This window comes from Festucalex cinctus, chromosome 1, assembly GCF_051991245.1.
Source record: "Festucalex cinctus isolate MCC-2025b chromosome 1, RoL_Fcin_1.0, whole genome shotgun sequence".
Lineage (NCBI taxonomy): Eukaryota > Metazoa > Chordata > Actinopteri > Syngnathiformes > Syngnathidae > Festucalex > Festucalex cinctus.
In genome coordinates this window covers 42,742,922-42,761,035 of record NC_135411.1, presented here as the reverse complement: position 1 = coordinate 42,761,035, position 18,114 = coordinate 42,742,922, and the positions used below count along the sequence as shown (strand labels likewise).

The 18,114-nt window shown below is 38.8% G+C and overlaps 3 protein-coding genes across 6 annotated transcripts in view; 2 read left to right on the top strand and 1 right to left on the bottom strand.

Moving 5' to 3' along the window:
* The window catches only part of gad3 (glutamate decarboxylase 3), a 24,946-nt gene extending 19,092 nt beyond the window's left edge, over window positions 1–5,854 (top strand). For all 3 annotated transcript variants that reach the window (XM_077536182.1, XM_077536173.1, XM_077536192.1), the window contains 13 exons: window positions 1–107; window positions 244–334; window positions 640–752; window positions 879–994; window positions 1,960–2,039; window positions 2,557–2,611; window positions 2,731–2,847; window positions 3,494–3,558; window positions 3,669–3,747; window positions 4,020–4,169; window positions 4,824–4,931; window positions 5,011–5,100; window positions 5,183–5,854. The exon at window positions 1–107 is cut by the window's left edge and continues 29 nt beyond it. In XM_077536182.1, the coding sequence (XP_077392308.1) occupies window positions 1–107; window positions 244–334; window positions 640–752; window positions 879–994; window positions 1,960–2,039; window positions 2,557–2,611; window positions 2,731–2,847; window positions 3,494–3,558; window positions 3,669–3,747; window positions 4,020–4,169; window positions 4,824–4,931; window positions 5,011–5,100; window positions 5,183–5,356 (1,345 nt within the window). In that variant the 3' untranslated portion in view covers window positions 5,357–5,854. The remainder of the gene's footprint in view (window positions 108–243; window positions 335–639; window positions 753–878; window positions 995–1,959; window positions 2,040–2,556; window positions 2,612–2,730; window positions 2,848–3,493; window positions 3,559–3,668; window positions 3,748–4,019; window positions 4,170–4,823; window positions 4,932–5,010; window positions 5,101–5,182) is intronic.
* LOC144030145 (uncharacterized) lies at window positions 5,826–12,595 on the bottom strand. 2 transcript variants are annotated; one of them, XM_077536151.1, is made up of 6 exons: window positions 12,428–12,595; window positions 11,257–11,513; window positions 7,711–9,483; window positions 7,553–7,645; window positions 6,196–6,247; window positions 5,826–5,933 (listed from the first exon to the last, which is right to left on the bottom strand). In XM_077536151.1, exons 2-5 carry the CDS (start codon window positions 11,507–11,509, stop codon window positions 6,222–6,224), a joined length of 2,145 nt encoding a protein of 714 aa, XP_077392277.1. In that variant the 5' UTR covers window positions 11,510–11,513; window positions 12,428–12,595; the 3' UTR covers window positions 5,826–5,933; window positions 6,196–6,221. The 2 variants fall into 2 exon arrangements, with proteins under 2 accessions (XP_077392277.1, XP_077392285.1); XM_077536159.1 differs by lacking the exon at window positions 5,826–5,933 and adding an exon at window positions 6,093–6,112.
* Window positions 12,596–17,105: 4,510 nt separating this feature from the next.
* The window catches only part of dlgap1a (discs, large (Drosophila) homolog-associated protein 1a), a 98,238-nt gene continuing 97,229 nt past the window's right edge, over window positions 17,106–18,114 (top strand). Inside the window, exon 1 of the mRNA XM_077536057.1 lies at window positions 17,106–17,164. The gene's annotated coding sequence lies outside the window, so the exon portion shown is untranslated. The remainder of the gene's footprint in view (window positions 17,165–18,114) is intronic.

The window sequence follows — 18,114 nt, the reverse complement described above, 5'->3', positions numbered from 1 at the left end:
CAAAGAAGGACTGGAAGGCTTTAGTGTGGACCTGCCTGAAAAACCAGACACCCTTGAGCAAATATTAGTGGATTGTCGAGACACACTGAAATACGGTGTCAATACAGGTGTGCATTTGTTTGCCCCAGCATTCCTGGAAGCATCTTGTTTCTTTCTAACAATTCCAGAGGCATACAGGATGCATACATTTTAGTCTATCTAATCATTTCCATGGTTAATATACAATAGCATCTCCCTTTCCAGGCCATCCTCGCTTCTTCAATCAACTGTCCGCAGGTCTGGATGTGATTGGCATTGCTGGTGAATGGCTGACATCTATAGCCAACACCAACATGTAAGATTCTTATTACACAACAAAATAGTTTACCAATAGAGATGTGGCACACTAATATTATAGTGGTAGACGCCTGACTTCCCTGCACGCAGTATGATTTTGATTCCCCATCAGTGACTGAGTGTGAAAGGTGTTGATTTCGTTACTGTATGTGCTCATTGATTTACTCATTCTTTTTACTGAAAATATATTGTCATATTACAATTATCATTACTATTTAGCAATAATAGCCCTACATATTTGTATATTTAAAAAAATGTGTATATTCTATCTATGTACTGTACTTAATAAAGCATGTTTACTAGGTTTACATATGAAGTGTCTCCGGTCTTCACCCTAATGGAGGAAGTTCTACTGAAGAAGATGCTTAGCATTGTAAGATGGTCTGATGACGAGGGAGATGGTATTTTCTCTCCAGGTAATGTCTGTAGTTCTCTATGTCCTCTAAAAGTCTGCTATTTCAAATTAAATGCTGTATATATTGTATTTGGAATACAATGAAACAAAACCACTTAATTACATGTTTTTTTTTTATTTCTTGAAGGTGGCACAATATCCAATTTGTACAGTATGCTGGTGGCAAGATTTTACTTCTACCCAGAAGTGAAGACAAAAGGAATGGGAGCTCTGCCTCACTTGGCCCTCTTCACTTCCGAACATGTAATCATACTGTCTGTATTACTAATATGTCACAATAATGAGAACTTTTAAGCGTGCGTTAATTGGCAGATGAAAAAAAAAAGGTCTATTAATGATTTAATTTATAATTATCTCTACAAGTATTAATCGTTGAAGTCAAATATACATTGTACTCTTCTCTGTACACCCCACAAAGAACCATAACCCACACACTATGCAGTAAAAGGAGGAACAAATTAAAGTGATGAAGGATGATACAGGTGCTGCGGCCACAAGCAGTTTTGGATACCTTCACATACAAAGAAAACATTTATTTTTTGTCACATGTGTACAAACAGAGCCTGAGTGATGTAAATAATAAAACACTAGAAGCAAAGTATGTTACAAAATAGTAAATAATAGTAAAATGTTGCTATGATATACAGTATTGACAAAACGCTGTATACAAATGATGTACTGCACATACACATATAGTGTATACAGTGTTAGTAATCTATTGCTAATACAATCACTAATAATACATGCCAAATTATGCTATAGTAATAAAGTAAAGCTGTCAAAGAAATGTAGGTTATTAATTTATTTAATAATTCTGTCAATTATAGATTGAAATTGGCAGTTGTCTCAGTTGTGCTTCTTAATACTTTATGTCTAGAGCTGAATAATGAAACATTTTTCAAATATATTACTTGAAATTTAAAAAATAAATACTGTAATAAATTAAATAATTTTATGAAATTGGCCAAGCTAATCTTTGTTCTGGGAAAAAAAAAACAAAAAAAAAAAAAAAAAACTCAACTTTGCCTCCTTGTGGATTTATAAAGGGGTATAAAATCTGGCATTCAGTTGCTGGGTTTAGTTTGCTCAAAGCAAATAAACGAAGAAAAAAATAGTTTCTTTCACCTGCTTGTAAAGTAGTGCAGCTGTTCATGATGTCCCTCGAGTCAGACGGCAAAAGATGAATGAGTGTGCTTTTGTCTTTACAGAGTCACTATTCAATCAAGAAGTCTGCTGCAGTGTTGGGGCTGGGCATTGAAAATGTGTTTATAGTGAAATGTGATGAAAGGTATGTTACCTACACGCAAGTATGCATGTTTGTTTTTTAGACTATTATACAACACAACAATGCTTATGCTTGCACAGCTGTGCTATCTTTTTTGTGTATGGTTAACTTTTGCACTTTCAGGATTTGTTGTGATCTGTGCAGCCACATTAATAAACTTATTTTTAGATTGTTATCAGCATTAATAATACCTACCTGAATTGAAGTCCATTAGATGAAAGTGGTCATAATGTGGTGTGTACGTAAGAAGAAAGCGAATCAATGAAAAAGGGTTTCCTATTATTGGATAGTGATTGTGTTGGTTTTGATGCAGGGCTTGCAGGTGAATCAGATTATTTGGCAGGTCATAATGATGTGGCCAACAACTGAACATTGGTCTATTGTTATGTTTCAATAGTCACATATTGTTTTCATATACAGTACCGTATTTGTAGACAAAGTTATCAGGGCATTATGCAGAATACAATATGTATAGTGTGGAGCACATCTTCAAAAACGCTGTTTACTTTGGTCTTTTTAGAGGGAAAATGATTCCAGAAGAACTTGAGGCTTCCATTCTTGCAGCTGAAGAAAAGGTAAACACCGAAAAGCCAAACTGTCAAATTGCCTTGACAGTTAGGATGTTGCTTCTACATTGTGTGAAATAATGTGAAACTTGGTCCATATATATTAAATTTACAGTTCTTCTCTCCAGAACATGGTTCCATTCTATGTGAATGCAACAGCAGGCACTACAGTGTATGGAGCTTTTGATCCCCTCAACGCCATTGCAGACATCTGTCAGAGACACACGTTATGGATGCATGTGGATGTAAGGCTCTCACTCTCTTCACCTGCTGTATGAAGTAACAATTTAAGTGTAGAATTAACCACTGTTTAGCAGAACACCAACTGACGATACGTAGTACTACAGTATTTGATCATTTGTAACTTGAAAAACAAGTGAGCTGCTCCAGTGCAAATTGTTTTTGTACACATTAATTGTAATCTGATGCCTGATGGTAGGATGTGTCTGCACAGTTGTTATACCTTTATTATTGTCAGGTTTACATGAGAATTATCTGACAAAAATATGATACTATTGGATTCTCTGTTTTTTTTGTTGTTGTTGAAAATTTACAAGTACAGATGGGCATGTTTTCTAAATGGTCCTTGTGCAAAGCTGCAAAAATGACAATAACACTACCCAAGCAACAGATATTCAGGTTGTGAATTGAAATTATGAAGGCCCTATATTTTGTGCACAGTGCAAGTCTAGTGCAAAGCGTCCAACTGCACATGGGTGGAGTTTTCTTTATCTTGCTATTTTTTTTTAGACCCATGCAGATAGAAGGGTGTGTTTGCGCCGTTGTGGGCGGAAGATGTAAAGTTGGCCGCTGTGAAATGGGCACTTGGAGATCGTTTTCTAACCCCATCGTGCGTCCATGTCTGAAGCTGATTTTTGTTTCTTCTTCTAGGCATCATGGGGCGGAGGCTTACTTTTGTCAGACAGACACAGGATGAAGCTCCAGGGCATTGAAAGGTAGTGACATTAGTACACAAAACATAAAATGCCTGTTTATTTTCTAGTACCGGTAAGTCCCATAATGGGACTCCTGTTGACAAAAAATAAATAAATAAATTGTTTTCCAGAGCATGGTCAGTAACATGGAACCCTCACAAGATGATGGGTGTTCCCTTGCAATGCTCAGCGATACTGATCAAGAAGAAAGTAAGAATAATAAATATATTTGTATATATTGTAGCTTTATACTGACTGGATTTCTGAGACATTGAGTCATTTATTTGGAGGTAATTCTCAAGTACGCATTGAGTGATATAAAAAACTGTCAATGTTCTGTTTTCCATAAGAGTTGAAAACCCCATACTACATTTTTAATTATTCATTTTTACTTACCTTGCTACAATAATGAAATACAATTAAATCAAAAATATTGTCCATGTCTTATCTACATCCTAGAAATGTCTTGTGCTTGTCTACAGGGCCTTTTGCAAAAGTGCAATGAATTGGGGGCTCCATATCTTTTCCAGAAAGACAAATTCTATGACATGAGCTATGATACTGGAGATAAGAGCATCCAGTGCGGCAGACATGTGGATGTCTTCAAACTTTGGCTCATGTGGAAGGCAAAGGTATTACTGTGCCATTATTCACTAACTCCACTTTGAGGGAAATGGTTCTGTCACACTGGTGGTCACCCCCTCACACATCAAGATTTCTTGGCTGAGGACAAAGGTCAAACCAACACTGCAATACGAATGTCAAAGTCCGTATGCACGATACATCCCCTCCTTGCCTTCATGATGACTGTTCTAACCCTTGAGGACATGGGGCCTCATTTATCAAAGAGTGTGCAGAACAGGTTCTAAACTTGTTCATATTGTGTGTGCAATATATATATATATATATATATCCGTATTTATCAAACATGCCAACACATGGAAAAAGAAAAAACTAATCAAATCTTAATTTTTATTAGTGTCAGCTCTCATAGAGGCACACATACACCAACATGCCCAGGCAGTGGGGTGCATAAACAAACTTTGATGTCAAGAAGGGGGCCACAAAATATCATCCTGCGGCCGTGAACGGCCCCGGGCCACATGCTTGAGACCCCTGATATAGCTGACTCTTTTGCAAGAACAAAACTTTACACCCTTTGGTTGGTCAGAATTTGTAATTGTTAGAGCCAACTTCTTATGAGCAAAACATTTGTATTTTCTCACCATTTTGTCCTTTTATGGACATGTTAAAGTATGATTGCCTCTTCCCACCTCTCGCTCCAGGGTACAGAAGGTTTTGGAGCTCAGGTCAACAAGTGCATGGGGAACGCAAAGTATTTATATGAACTACTGCAGAGGAGGAAAGACTTTGAGCTAGTCTTGAAAAACAAAGTAAGCTTTGTTTTTATGAAACTTTTAGCAGCTTTCAAAATCACATGCAAGCTAAATTTGTCCTCTTCTTTTCACACAGCCAGAGCACAGCAATGTGTGTTTCTGGTACATTCCTCCCAGTCTGAGAAGCCTGTCGCCTGGCACTGACAGAGACAAGAAACTCCATCAGGTCTGTAGAGATTAGAACAAGTCTTAGTCCAACCATGGCACCAGAGTTATAACATAATCTTGTATCACTACTATGACTCCAGGTAGCTCCTCACATCAAGGGAAGGCTGATGGAAAAGGGTTCTGTTCTGATTGGTTATCAGTCTACACGTACCAAAGTGAATTTCTTCAGATGCGTGTTTGCCAATCCTGCTACACAGCACGAGGACATAGACTTCTTACTGGAGGAGATAGCCCTGCTGGGCCATGATTTATGACAGAGTGGTTCAGATTGTTTTTGTACATGATATAATCTGTTTTGCATTGCTACCAAATCTGATTGGAGCTTACCGTTAATCATGCCTCAATGTCTTTTCCCCACTCTTGACAAAGGAGCCAGAGGGCATTGTGGCATAGTAGGCCTACTAGAAACCATAAAATTAAATTACAGTAGCCTATAACTAGATAATCTTCAGAAACACTTGCATTCTCTAAACACTGTAAATATTCCACATTTTGATTAGTGCCTTTACATTCAGCCCCCCCCCCCCCCCCCGCCCCCCGCAATACATATACTAATTCCAATTGCATTCTACAGAAATCAACCATATTTCCTGTAAACATACATTGATAATCAATATCCACCTTTTCTTAAAGCAGTCACTGTATTACATTGTTGATTAGCAGGAAACATAGAGCAGTTCAAGAAAACACTTGCCAAGCAATGAAAAAGGATACTGAGCAAAATTTAATTAAAATATATAGTTTTAATAGAATTCAATGTACATATCCTTTAAAACATTGTCTTGTAGAATATGGTTAAAGTTCACCATTGACGATGTTCTCCATCGCCACCTAGAACAAAATGCAAACAAACGTGGTTTTGGGAGTCTTTAATAACAATAGTTCAGTAGTAGCAGACCTCATCAGAACAGAGTGAATTCTACCATCTACTGGTTATATGCGGTATTGAAAGTCTGCTGTTGGTTAAATTCTTCCAAGAAAGTAAGGCCATGCTGTTTAGAGAAAGTTTTCTGGGTTGAACAACAAATGTTTTTTTCAGCTGCTACAAACAGTAACCCAGCTGACACAAAACGGACCAATATGTGATACTTACCTTTTCATTTGGGATCACCACTGTTATCATTCATCATGACTGGTGTACTTCACTGGGGAATAAAAGGATAATAAAGTCATGAAACCATATGGGATTACCCTTGTCATGAGAACTTGAAGCAACCATTATGTGTAGTCTACTAATCAATCACAGCCTTGAATCATTATGATGAAAAAACAGTTGATTAAAATATGACAATAAGTGTATGGGGGGGTTAATACATGGTAACAGAATTTTTCTTGCATGCAAAGCCGTCACAGCACAAAACTGCTTACATTGCATATTAGCATTTTGTGTGTAAATTGACCAGTATATAATCCGCCAAACAATTGTCCTCAACTTCAAAGAAAACAAAAACAAACCAAAGGAAATTTAGCAAAATTAGTCTAGTAGCAAATAGTCATTAACATGGTGGGCCATGAAAAAGATTGTGTCGCTAAATATTCCATTTACTTCTTTAACGGTCATTCACAAAATATGGTGGAACTCTTAAAAGTTAAATGCCTCTAAAAACAGAACTGTTAAATTTGGAAAGGAACCCCAATTTTCAGGCAAAATCTGGAAATATACACAAGCTTGAAGACGTTTGTTCAGCTAGCATAAGGTTGAAAGGACTCATTTAAATGCCACCTCCCTTTGGCTTTTTTTTTTTTTTTTTTTTTTTTATAAACAGGATTAGAATTAAAACTGTATAGCAGAAGGTTCACAATTTAGATATTTAGAGCTGTAAAACTCCAGGGTCACCAAATATGGGGTCAGGTGTTTTAGATTTTTCTATAAGTGATAACATTTTACATCTGTGGTGATTGTTAAAATATGCGATTGTCATTAATGTTGATTTTTTTTTTTTTTTTTTTAATGTTCTTGCTTGAAGTTTCTTAAAGGGGAAGTTAATCCCAAAATGTTCTTTACAATAGGTTCTATGCAGTCTCACTAGTCTAAATGGGATTTGTGGAACATGATTTAAGCAGCGAAATCCATCTGTTTTTAAATTGAGTGGCGGCCATTTTGTCACTTGGTGTCGACTCAAAATGACATCAGTTGCTCAGGGTGCAGGTGATTGGTTGTTTGTTACCCGAGCAATTGTGTTGCCATCTTCAGTCGACAGTAAGTGAAAAGATGGCTGGATTTTGCTGCTTAACTCATATTCCAGAAACGCAATATTAATCAGAATGCCATGTTTGGAGTGGTGGGGTCAAATGCAAACATACATATTGTAAAGCAAGGTTTTAAATGCCTGTATGTGTAGTTAAAATTTTAGGATGCCACATCTAAACTTGAAACAAATTAAGTCTTTCCATTTTTTTCCCCTTCATATAAAAAACAAAAAAAAAACAAAAAACAAAACCAAACATACCATGCCGTTTGTTTTTCCACGGACCAAGTTTCTTCTGATTTTTCTGCATTCGTCCAGTCATCGAGACACCTTCAGCTTTGCCTTTCTGCGCAGCTACAGATAATCACTTGTTAAACATGCCGTTAAGCAGCTGGTAAACAAATATCGTGACAGGTTACCTCGATGTTTTCCTTTTGGTCCCATATTGGGCTTCAACTCTTCACATGGATTCAGATTCATAGATTCATGGAATTTATTGCAATGGCACCCAAAGCAAAAACAATGCCCCATGCCGCCTGGAGAGAATTCAACCATTCTGGGATCAGCCATTGGAATACAAAGTTGAGGGTTGCTCTGATGATCATCTGCATTGTTTTCCACATTATCTGGTTTCACAGCATCTCTGGTATTGAGTGTGCATTGGGCTGTAGATGCGATGTTCTCCGGTGCTGCTGAGCTTGAGGAAGTAGTTTCTCTTTGGTCAGCAGTGCAGGGAATTTCAGCCTCTTGCACAACAATACACATATTCTGGTTTGGGGTTTGATCAGCCACAGGTTCAGGAGACCCATTTCCACCAGCCGCCTCTTTTGGGGGTGAGCTTTCACTCGGCACACAAGTCGAGGTGTCATTTTTTGCAGAAAGTACGGCAGGGTCCGGTTTGGAAGATACTGTCAGTTCAGGGGTTTGAAGTGAATTCCTTTTTGGAGTTAGAGGTGGATTTGCCTTCTCAGCTGGCGTACTGAAAACAAGCCAACCATCTGACATTGGCGCAGGATCTGAGGAGGACAATTTTAGACTCTGGTTCCCATCATAATTGCCTTTCAAAATATCATTTTGGTTGGACAGCCCAACCTTTTCAGGCTCCTCTGTTCTCTCTGCAACCATCTGTAGTTTAAGCATACCATTATTCATAAGCCATTCCTTATTAGGAATATAGGGTGCTAAGGATTCCACAGACCACACCGATTCATTCAGTTTCCCTTCAACTCGGGATGTGTTTAAGGGCGATTGATAAGGAACAATCCCAGAAGCATTCCCATGCGGGAGTCTAATAATGTCATTTTCTTCAATGTCTTGGAATTCATCAGAATCATTTAATGAACGCGCGCCACCATTCTGGGAATCAGTTGACTTTTTGGAAACATTTGCACCTACTGCTACATTCTCTCTAAGCCTGGGACAATTCTGTCTCTTTGTGGCACTATGGCAAACAAGCCCTTGGTATTCGTCATGGTTTTTGAAAGCCAGCTGATCCTCATTGTGAGAAATTCCCTTTTCGGATGCTTTTAGTATCACCTCCTGTGGTATGCCACACATCAAAATGTCACGGACTGAGACATGCCTTTCTTTAATAACCTCATCCTCTTGTTGTGACGAGCTACAAACAGGAACTATGCCGTCTTGAGAGCTCACTGACCATATATTGCAGTGGTCATTCTTGCAGGGTGGCACATTTTCCTGATTGATCAGATCTGCAAGCCTATTCTGTTTTTCGGACACTTCACTACACAACTCGGCATCCTTATTTTCTGCAGGAGGGGAATTGCTTTTTCTGGTGTCCTGGACATCCACGTCTACACAACTGCTGGGTAAAGTATACTTTTCACCCTCAGCCGAATCTTGTTTTTGTGAGCTAGAACTGGGAGAACATGAAGCAGTTCCTCTACCTGAATCTGAAACGACATAGACGCTTCCCTCTTTGTCGCTACCAGAGCCTTCGGTAGGTTCTGTTTGGACCTCGGAGTTGGTGGTTTCTCGACCACAGGAAGAATAAGAAGAGCGAAATCTTCTCGTCTGGTTTGGGTTCTGGTACAATGGACCTTGGGCATGGACCATGGGGTGCAGAAAGTGTCTGTAGTCAACAGGATGAACATGTGGGTGGGGCATGACGTATGCTGGTGCCTCTATGTAGGGGGGAGGAGCGGGGAACGGGGGCATAACCATTCCATAGCCTGAGAGATGGGTGAAAAATTTGTTAAGTTAGTTAAATGTTTCAAAAGATGTTCAGGCCATCAGAAAAGCAATCGCAAACTATAGTAGAATAAATCAATTGTTGTACAGTGAATGTCAACACGAGAGCTGCATCAATGAAGATAATGCTCAATTTTGACTGATGCTGTCAGTGGAATTTGCAGTAATCACATATGTAGCTATAAATTGCAATGGCGTATTAAATCAGTGGTTTTCATCCTGAGAACTGTTTAATATTTGGATGATCTCATTTGGCTGAATGAAAGGAAACATTTTAGACTTGAAGGTTGCACATGAATGTTAAAAATTTTGCAGATGATTCATAGGAGGACATCTGTGTCACATCTCCAGCATGCATGATTGTTAAATATAAACCGTTATTGGGGCACGAGTCGCTCTCCACTTCCTTTTCTCCATTTTGTTTCAGATGTCATTCAGACAGATCAGCATTTGACAGCTTAGGTTGGGTGTTTTTCTAAGCATATCATTCCCAGCCCATGGTTCACAGTGATACTGGAGCAGCATTGAAAAACTGCCACCTGGCAATAATCTTTTTTTTTTTTTTTTTTGTCCTTGACTGCAGTTCATGAGCACCAATTTGAGAAGCTCTATGGCCATTGTACTGCTCCAAAGCAAGTTACGCTATCCAAGTTGCTCAAAACAGAGTCTGTCCTGGAGAAAACAGCGAATGTCTTGCTAATACAACCAGGCAAAGTAGCACTCAACATGAACAAAAGCTCGATTCAACTGTTTGCTTTGGAGAGTGATGAAGCTTTACCTTTACCGACCACGTTATTCAAAGGGTTCAAGCAAAATGCTCAACACATTTGTGGAGCGTTTAAGTGTGACTGAATATTTGAGCAGAATGGCATCCAGAAGACTGCAGTCCGGGACAAGAAAAATATATATAAAAAAAGAAATCTTGCCAGGTGGCACTATAGCAATGTTTCAATGTCAATTGGCAAGCCATGGGCAGAGGAATTACGGCAAGTCGAAGTGCTCAGATACTGTGTTATGTCTGTCCAAAACCATATCTGAAACGAAGCAGTGAAAACAGATTGTATAATGAAAACGTACATAGTTGAACAACTAAAGATTTACTTAATGAAATTTGAGTTAGTCGATTGTTCAGTGAAGTACACTAGCAGTAAGTCTACTTTGGGTCACTCTTTTGGCTTGCGAGAAGCACTTAAATGTTCATACTGTGCATAATATGTTATCTTTTTCTTTTTTTGTTTTAATCCAGTACTGTATATTTTAAATACATATCCGTTCTATTTAACTTTCAAGTTCAATACATTTGTTATGTTCAAGAACTGCTTTTACAAAATGCATTTGGGTACAATTTTTATTTGCAATACATTTTAATTGAATCAGTATGCACTCTAAGCCTACATTGGTAAATGTCATAAAATGCCACGTTTCAAGTGGTGGGCACTAATAACATTATTGCAAAGAAATAGTTTAATTTAACTTCAACTTTAAATTCCATTTGTAATTGAATATTTTATTACTCGATTCCTCAACAAACATATTGTGAACTTTATTGTTTATCTCCCTGCAAGAGAACAGCCAAACATACTGGAACATTAAACAGTTGGACTCGAAGCTCAAAATAAGTGTATCTATAAAAAGGCCAGTGCATTTTGGGGTTATGCTGAAATTTCAGTAAATTCTAATTATCCCCAACTTTCTGTGTTTAGTGTTCACAGTACCTATAAAAAGGAATGAAGCCTCTTAATAACAGTACATACCCATGCCTGGGAAGCCAGCAAACGGGTTGTAGGAGAAGGGCATGGGCCACTGGTAATGGACAAATTGAGGTTGAGGTGGAGCAGGGACATAGAAGACTGGTCGTGGAGACATATGGGGATTGGGAGTTGATCCTGGGTCTTGGCTTGGGCCTTGTGGTCCTGCATCCGACTGTCTGGAGTTTGGTGCACCACTGGTGACACGAAAGTGCCGCGTCCTCTCTTGTGGCCGAACTGTTGGGGGTCTAGTGGCCATGTTGCTGTATAAAAATGATAGTTGGACATTCCCATCACAATTCGTCAAACTATTCTGGACAAGTGCAAGAGTAGACAGTATGCAAAAACAACTCAACATATGTACATGTTTAAGCAAATAATGCTGCTCAAATACCGCACCATTTGAATGCATTGAGAAGGCCAACCTGCTTTAGCTAAACTGTTGCACTTAACAAGGTGACACATTTTGGTTGACTTAGTGCTGAAAAGATTAAGCAATCCTCCATACTTCAGAAACATTTGATAAATTACACGTGTAAAAGCATAAAATATGTTGTCACTTTGTTTTAGGATTCAATAACCATTTCAGGCAAGGCATTTGTGTGAATACAAATTCACTGCATTTAATTAAGAATTGGGTCACCTTATGCAAAAGACTTCATATCAAACTGTGAGGGGGAAGAAAAACAAACAAACAAACAAAAGACCCAAATTCTATGGTGAGCAAAATAAAACTTGAACATTTAAAAACAAACAAAAGTTAAAGTTAAATTTGCATGTTCTGATTAAGCCTGTATTTTAATTTGTACATCTTCAAATTATCAAGATTGACTTGCAATTTGCAGCTAAGGGTGTACTACTGTATCCTATAATCAAGCTAGATTATCATAAAGTTGCTCTAAATACGTCAAACAATGATTTTTTTTTTAATTGTTTGTAAATTGTATTTAAGCTTCTGTTCGCCAAACTTACGTTTATGTCGACTAAAGTGTTTAATCTTTTGTTTCTTGGCTAAGTAAAGATACAATTTAGAATTTAGTTTTTTTTTAAATTGAATTTCTGATCTAGGAATCAAACACTCACACGCTCACTAAGCATTTAAAACTTTAATTTAAACCGCACCATGGTATTGTCATAAAAAGAAAAGAAAAGGGGGGGGAAAAAAGATTCTGTTTACCTTGTGGAGAACGTCAGTAGTATACCACCGAGTGACTAAAATCAAGCGACGAAGAGATTAGAACAAGCAGCACGCGCGTACGCACACGCAGCCACCCACACCTGAATTTAAGTGACTACTCATCAAGCAGGTGTGTGGCGCTACACCTTATTTGGGTTGATCTTGAAGCCCATCAGCAGAGACCACACGTCTTGCAAACCTGGATGTATTCCGCCTTGTCTTCACTAGGGGGAGCCAAACTCTAAAACAACACATCCGGGCACTCATAATATTGCACCTTCTTTTGTCAGCACATTCAAGCCCTTCAAGAGGAAAACGTTATAATACCTCTTTCAAAATCAACCGATTTTTCCCAAATATTTTATTATTGTTTCTAAGAATAAATAATCCCATATCTCGCTATAATACACAAAATGTTAGTTTTAGTTGAAGTTACATTCTGAGACAGTTTGCGAAAATATTTGCAGCTAGCTTCTTTTTTTCTTTTTTTAAATATATATATATATAAATCAGCCATAAACAGGTGACTGTAACTCTGAAATTACACATTTTTTTCCCTCCAATATTTTAAAGATCATAATAAATAAATGGGGAAAGGTTCTGTTGTTTGCATATACGTTGCGTTTCCGGTCTCCACTTATTTCAAGCTTGAAACAGTTGGCTTTGTTTTTGCTCGCCTAAACTGTCTTTATTTTTCCTATGTGTGACTCAACGGTCTTAACGGGTTTTAATTAGTAAGCATGCCAAGGTGCAAATAAGTAGGAAGCTACAATACAATCACAGCAATATGACAGTCTGGCTCAGGGATGGGCAAAAAAACCCAACTTAAAAGTGCACAAAAAAGTGATAATTTTCCCCCCACAGGTCACAGTGTTGACAGTTCATTTGAAGTACATTTGTGGCCGCCAAAAACAAGTTGATTACGTCACACGCACGTCTCGATTCTACAATTTTCGCACGATTGTAACCTGCGCTCTACTCTTTTCTTTTTCTTTTAAAATTTTTATTTTTTATTTTTAAACCACTCACTCACACAAGTTTACTTCATGTAAGCCACATAGGTTTCCCAGGCGGAGGAGCGAACCCACGCAACCCGCACCGAAGGCAAGTGACGGTTCACATGCGTTCTACTCTGCGCAGGTGCAGTGTTATGTGCTCACGTCATTGAGGAGCGTAGGGTAGGGTAACCAGATTTTCAAAATAAAACCGTGAAATTTGATGAGGAAAACAGTGTTAGCAAAACAAAGTTACAACCTTGTGATGATGTGAGGGAAATGAAGCAGACTTATCCCCCTGTAGTGGACGAGAGAAGACAGTGAGAGAAAAGCAATTTTGAAGTGACAGTGTGTAATCTTGTGGTAAACTAATACTCCATTCAATTTAAAAATCTAATATGTTTTCAACAATATGCAAAAAATGTTCTAGCCCATCAGCGTACATTTTATTTATTTATTTATTTATAATCATAGGTCTCGTAAATCAGCCATATTACATGGCAGTAGCCTCACCTTACAAGAAAGAGACTGACATGTTTCACCACCATCTTCCTGCTATGGATGCCAAAGAACAACTTTGCAAACGTAGTCAGCTCTGGTGGTGCTTGCATCAAGTGTCGGACCCAATGGGTCGACTGCCGCTTACCTTCCACAGCTGGGGCCTGCAAGTGGTCGTCGCTGAGTTCCACCCCAGCTTACGGCTCCGACTGACTCCTGCTAGCCGCTCTTGTTAGATGCTTCAGCTAAATCTGGCTCACTCAGTCTTTCGTTGCTCGCTGGCCGTCACACCGACTGCCAAGTCGCTGTTGCTCGCCGAGATGCTCATTCACTCACGCAAAATAAGAATTGGTGGTAGTCTTGTGGAGTGTAGTCTCTCATACCTACTGTAGTATGCATACTCTTCGGCTGTATTCTATAATATAGTGACAATTATTACACACTGTTGCTTTAATCAAAACTACCAATGGTTTCTCCCTTTTTCACAGTGACACCAAATATGCATAACTGCCAACAGTAAGAGTCAGATGCTCTAGCCAGTTGCTGTCAGTTTCAACTGAGGAGGATGCAATAAAGTTTTAGTGAGTTTTATAAATGTAGGATGTAATTTCAGTTAATTTTTGTTTTTAGTTAAAGAGGCAGGAGGCAAGATTCAGAGTTTTTGCACATTTGCGACCCCTCTGGCGAAACGTGGAATGGACCCCAGCGACTTGCACACGGCCAGGAGCGTGCGCGACTTTTCGGGCACTAGCAAACCTCCAAGTTGATCGAACAAACGTAAACACGGAGCACAATGCCTTTTTCATAGGCTTAATAATGTCTACAGAGGTAAGAAACGTATTAATCTTCAAGTTACTTTGTATGTGAAAGTCATTTTGAGTGCCAAAGCTTACGTAATTACAACCTTCCAAACGTAAATAGTCCATCCCGTGAGTTCGATGATGATAGCAATACGTTGCTAATATGCCCAAGTGTGGAGACATTAGTTAGCGACTGCGTGGTAGTTTTATTCTGCACTATTAATCATAAATAGACCCTACTGTAATATTTCCGTTACAAAGTCTTACCTTTTCAGCAAAAAGTCAGCAAGCTGTGGGTCCCGTTTCATCCCCAGGATAGCTCTTAAAGCTCTCTCCACCTGACGAACGCTGCTCCTATATTTATCCGCGTCCTCCCGTGACTCTGGTCTGAAAGTTTTTTACTTCTCTTTGTCTTCCGTGGAGTCTCCATAAGGGATTGAGACATATCGGGTGCAGGTCTCTTTAAATCCAGTTTGAATTAGCTGTCCTGTCCGTGAATTTGCCTGAACAATCGCGAGAGCTAAGAGGGACAATAGCGTGCACGTCATGCTCAGAGCAAAAGCTCAAGTTTCCAGCCCAAATCCTCCAACATTTTTTTTCCTTTTACAGAAAAATAGGGGCAACAGTCATTGTGACACAGTAGTGCCTCCTTTCCATTATACAATTCTTAAAACACGTGCGGGTGAAAAATAGGGTTATTTTAATACTCAAATTTGAGTCTAATCTTGCATCGTGCACCTTTAAAGCATTTTCATCCATCCATCCATCCATCCATCCATCCATCCATCCATCCATTTTCTTGACCGCTTATTCCTCACAAGGGTCGCGGGGGGTGCTGGCGCCTATCTCAGCTGGCTCTGGGCAGCAGGCGGGGGACACCCTGGACTGGTTGCTAGCCAATCGCAGGGAACTAGAATAATTTTCCCAAATTCACACTTTTTAGTTGATGATTAATATTCAAAACTATTTACATTACTGGAGGACCCCATGACTGGGGTAGTCTTGGGCCCCAACATGACTAAATATGGCCTTGTTTCTTAAGTTGTTTCTGATGTAAAATACCTGAAAATAAAGCTGAAAGTAGAGCTCCGTAAGCATCCTGTGCAAAATGTTTTTGGTCAACAGCAGTAGCTAATCTGCAAATACTTGGACTTTCCAAGTTGATGGTCTTGGTTTGAGTCCTGCTGTCGACAATTTTAGCTCAATACGACAATGTTGTAGAACTAAAAAGTAGGCATGGTTTTGCCATCAGTTTGTATAACCAAGAAGCACCGATTAAAACCATCTTCAGAATCATCCCTTTGTCTACTTTAGAATAGAATCGTTCAGTTGCCATGGTTACTGATGTCACTCAGCCGTGGAAAATTGTATTAAGGAATATGGGGGATGATTATTATGGAGAACAAGGGAAGGGAATCCTTTCATTATGTAATATTTATAGTTGATCATGGTTTATTTGTGCACCCTTCTGCCATGACACCACTGAGTCTGTCGAGAAAAAAAACAAAAAAACACAACATAACACTTGCAAACACTAAATAACACTTTCCAAAACAATCTCCTATCTACCACGGTCTCTTTGTCTGTGTCTGTACGGTCTTCAACCGTGTCCTATTTCATGAACCAAACCATTGTTGTTCATCAATGCCCCTTTCATATGCTGAAGGACAAATTGTATACACACACTCACACACAACAGAGCTTTGATGTGGACAGGACATTGTTGGCCGTTATTCCTTCAGTGCAGAACGGCCAAGTCTTCCACTTGGCTCATTAGTCCTCTCATTTCAATTCAGTCAAGATTGGAGTTGTGATTATTATGCTGCTCGTTAATGAGACAGCACACCGTGGATGACATCATTGAAAGTGGAAGAGTACAATATAATGGTTTCTTTATTAAAAAAAAATATGGGGAATTATTATGAGAAGATATGGTTGGTGACACGAAGCGAGGAGGTAGGACTCAGACGCAGAGTGTAAGTTGGCCAACAAGGCTGCAGCTTTAATGAATCGAACCAAAAAACACCTCTCAAAGAGGGAAAAAAGGCAGAACAAAAAGAGCTCCAAACTGGAGATAAAACAAGGGCACTCAAAAACAGGGACAACTAAAGGCGCTCCACTAGGGAGGAAAACAAGGGGCAAACTAAGGGCACAAGACAAGGCAAGGCAAGGCAAGACAAGGCAAGACAAGACAAGACAAGACAAGACATCGAACAAGGACTGTGAATCAAGGACTGTGAATCAAGGACTGTGAATCAAGGACTGTGAATCAAGGACTGTGAATCAAGGACTGTGAATCAAGGACTGTGCGGACACTTCCATGCACTGAGATGTGACACTTCGGCACTGAGGGAATGATTCAGGTGGCTTTTATGTCCGGGTTGATTGGGAACAGGTGGTGGTAATCATGGGCGTGGACCGGTAATCAGTGAGCTGCAGGAAGGGTAAGTGACCTGGGGTGAGATGAGAGTTAGTATTTTCAAAATAAAACAGGAACCTGACTGTGAAAAATAAGAGCATGACCTGCCACTCTGGCGGCGGCGTGACAGTTGGTGCATGTGTATGACATAAGAGGTAACTTGACTATTAATAATGGACTCTCTTGTTTCATTTTGAGTTATTCATTTATGTACTGTATGTAAATGGCATGTCGGACTCGTAGATATGGAGTTGTCAATTTGCGTTGTTTTCTAAATATAATTCCAGGTGTTTCTTATGATATTAAGTATTAACGAGTCTTTTTGCTTCTTGTGTTTCTGGTATATGAAGAAGTTTTGCGACACAATCAATTATAAATATGCTTTCCCTGTTTATTACAAATGCAAATTTTATGACTTATAAATAACTATCATTTGAATTAAGCAATAAATGAATTAATTGAGAAATGACTTTTTTCTCTATTTCGATGAACAGTCAATTTTGCAACAAAATGATTATAATAATACATATATAGTATAACACACAGTGTAAGAATCAGCATATGTTTGGGCTACCACATGTCTGATAACAGTTGTGTGAATATGTTTTGATAAACCATACACTCTTCCGCGGGTCTATTGCTCTTGTGCGATAACGGAGAGAAGACCCCACCCCTGACAAATGTACACATACAAAGAGGGTATGCTCAATTAACTAAACTTTGCAGCACCTCATGTGGAAACAATGAGTGCAACATGATTTTAATATTGGCATGAATAAAAGTTTCTTCATTCTGTATTTGGAATGTACATATATTTCTGTTATAGTTTGTTTATATGTAGTCACTTAGCTTTGTAAATGTGAATACTGTGAAGTAGATTAGGTGAATGGTACAAACTGAAGGGACTCTAATGTGGTAATGTAGGAAATATTTCAAATTTTATTTATTTTGAATTTGTTTGAACTGAAAGTACAG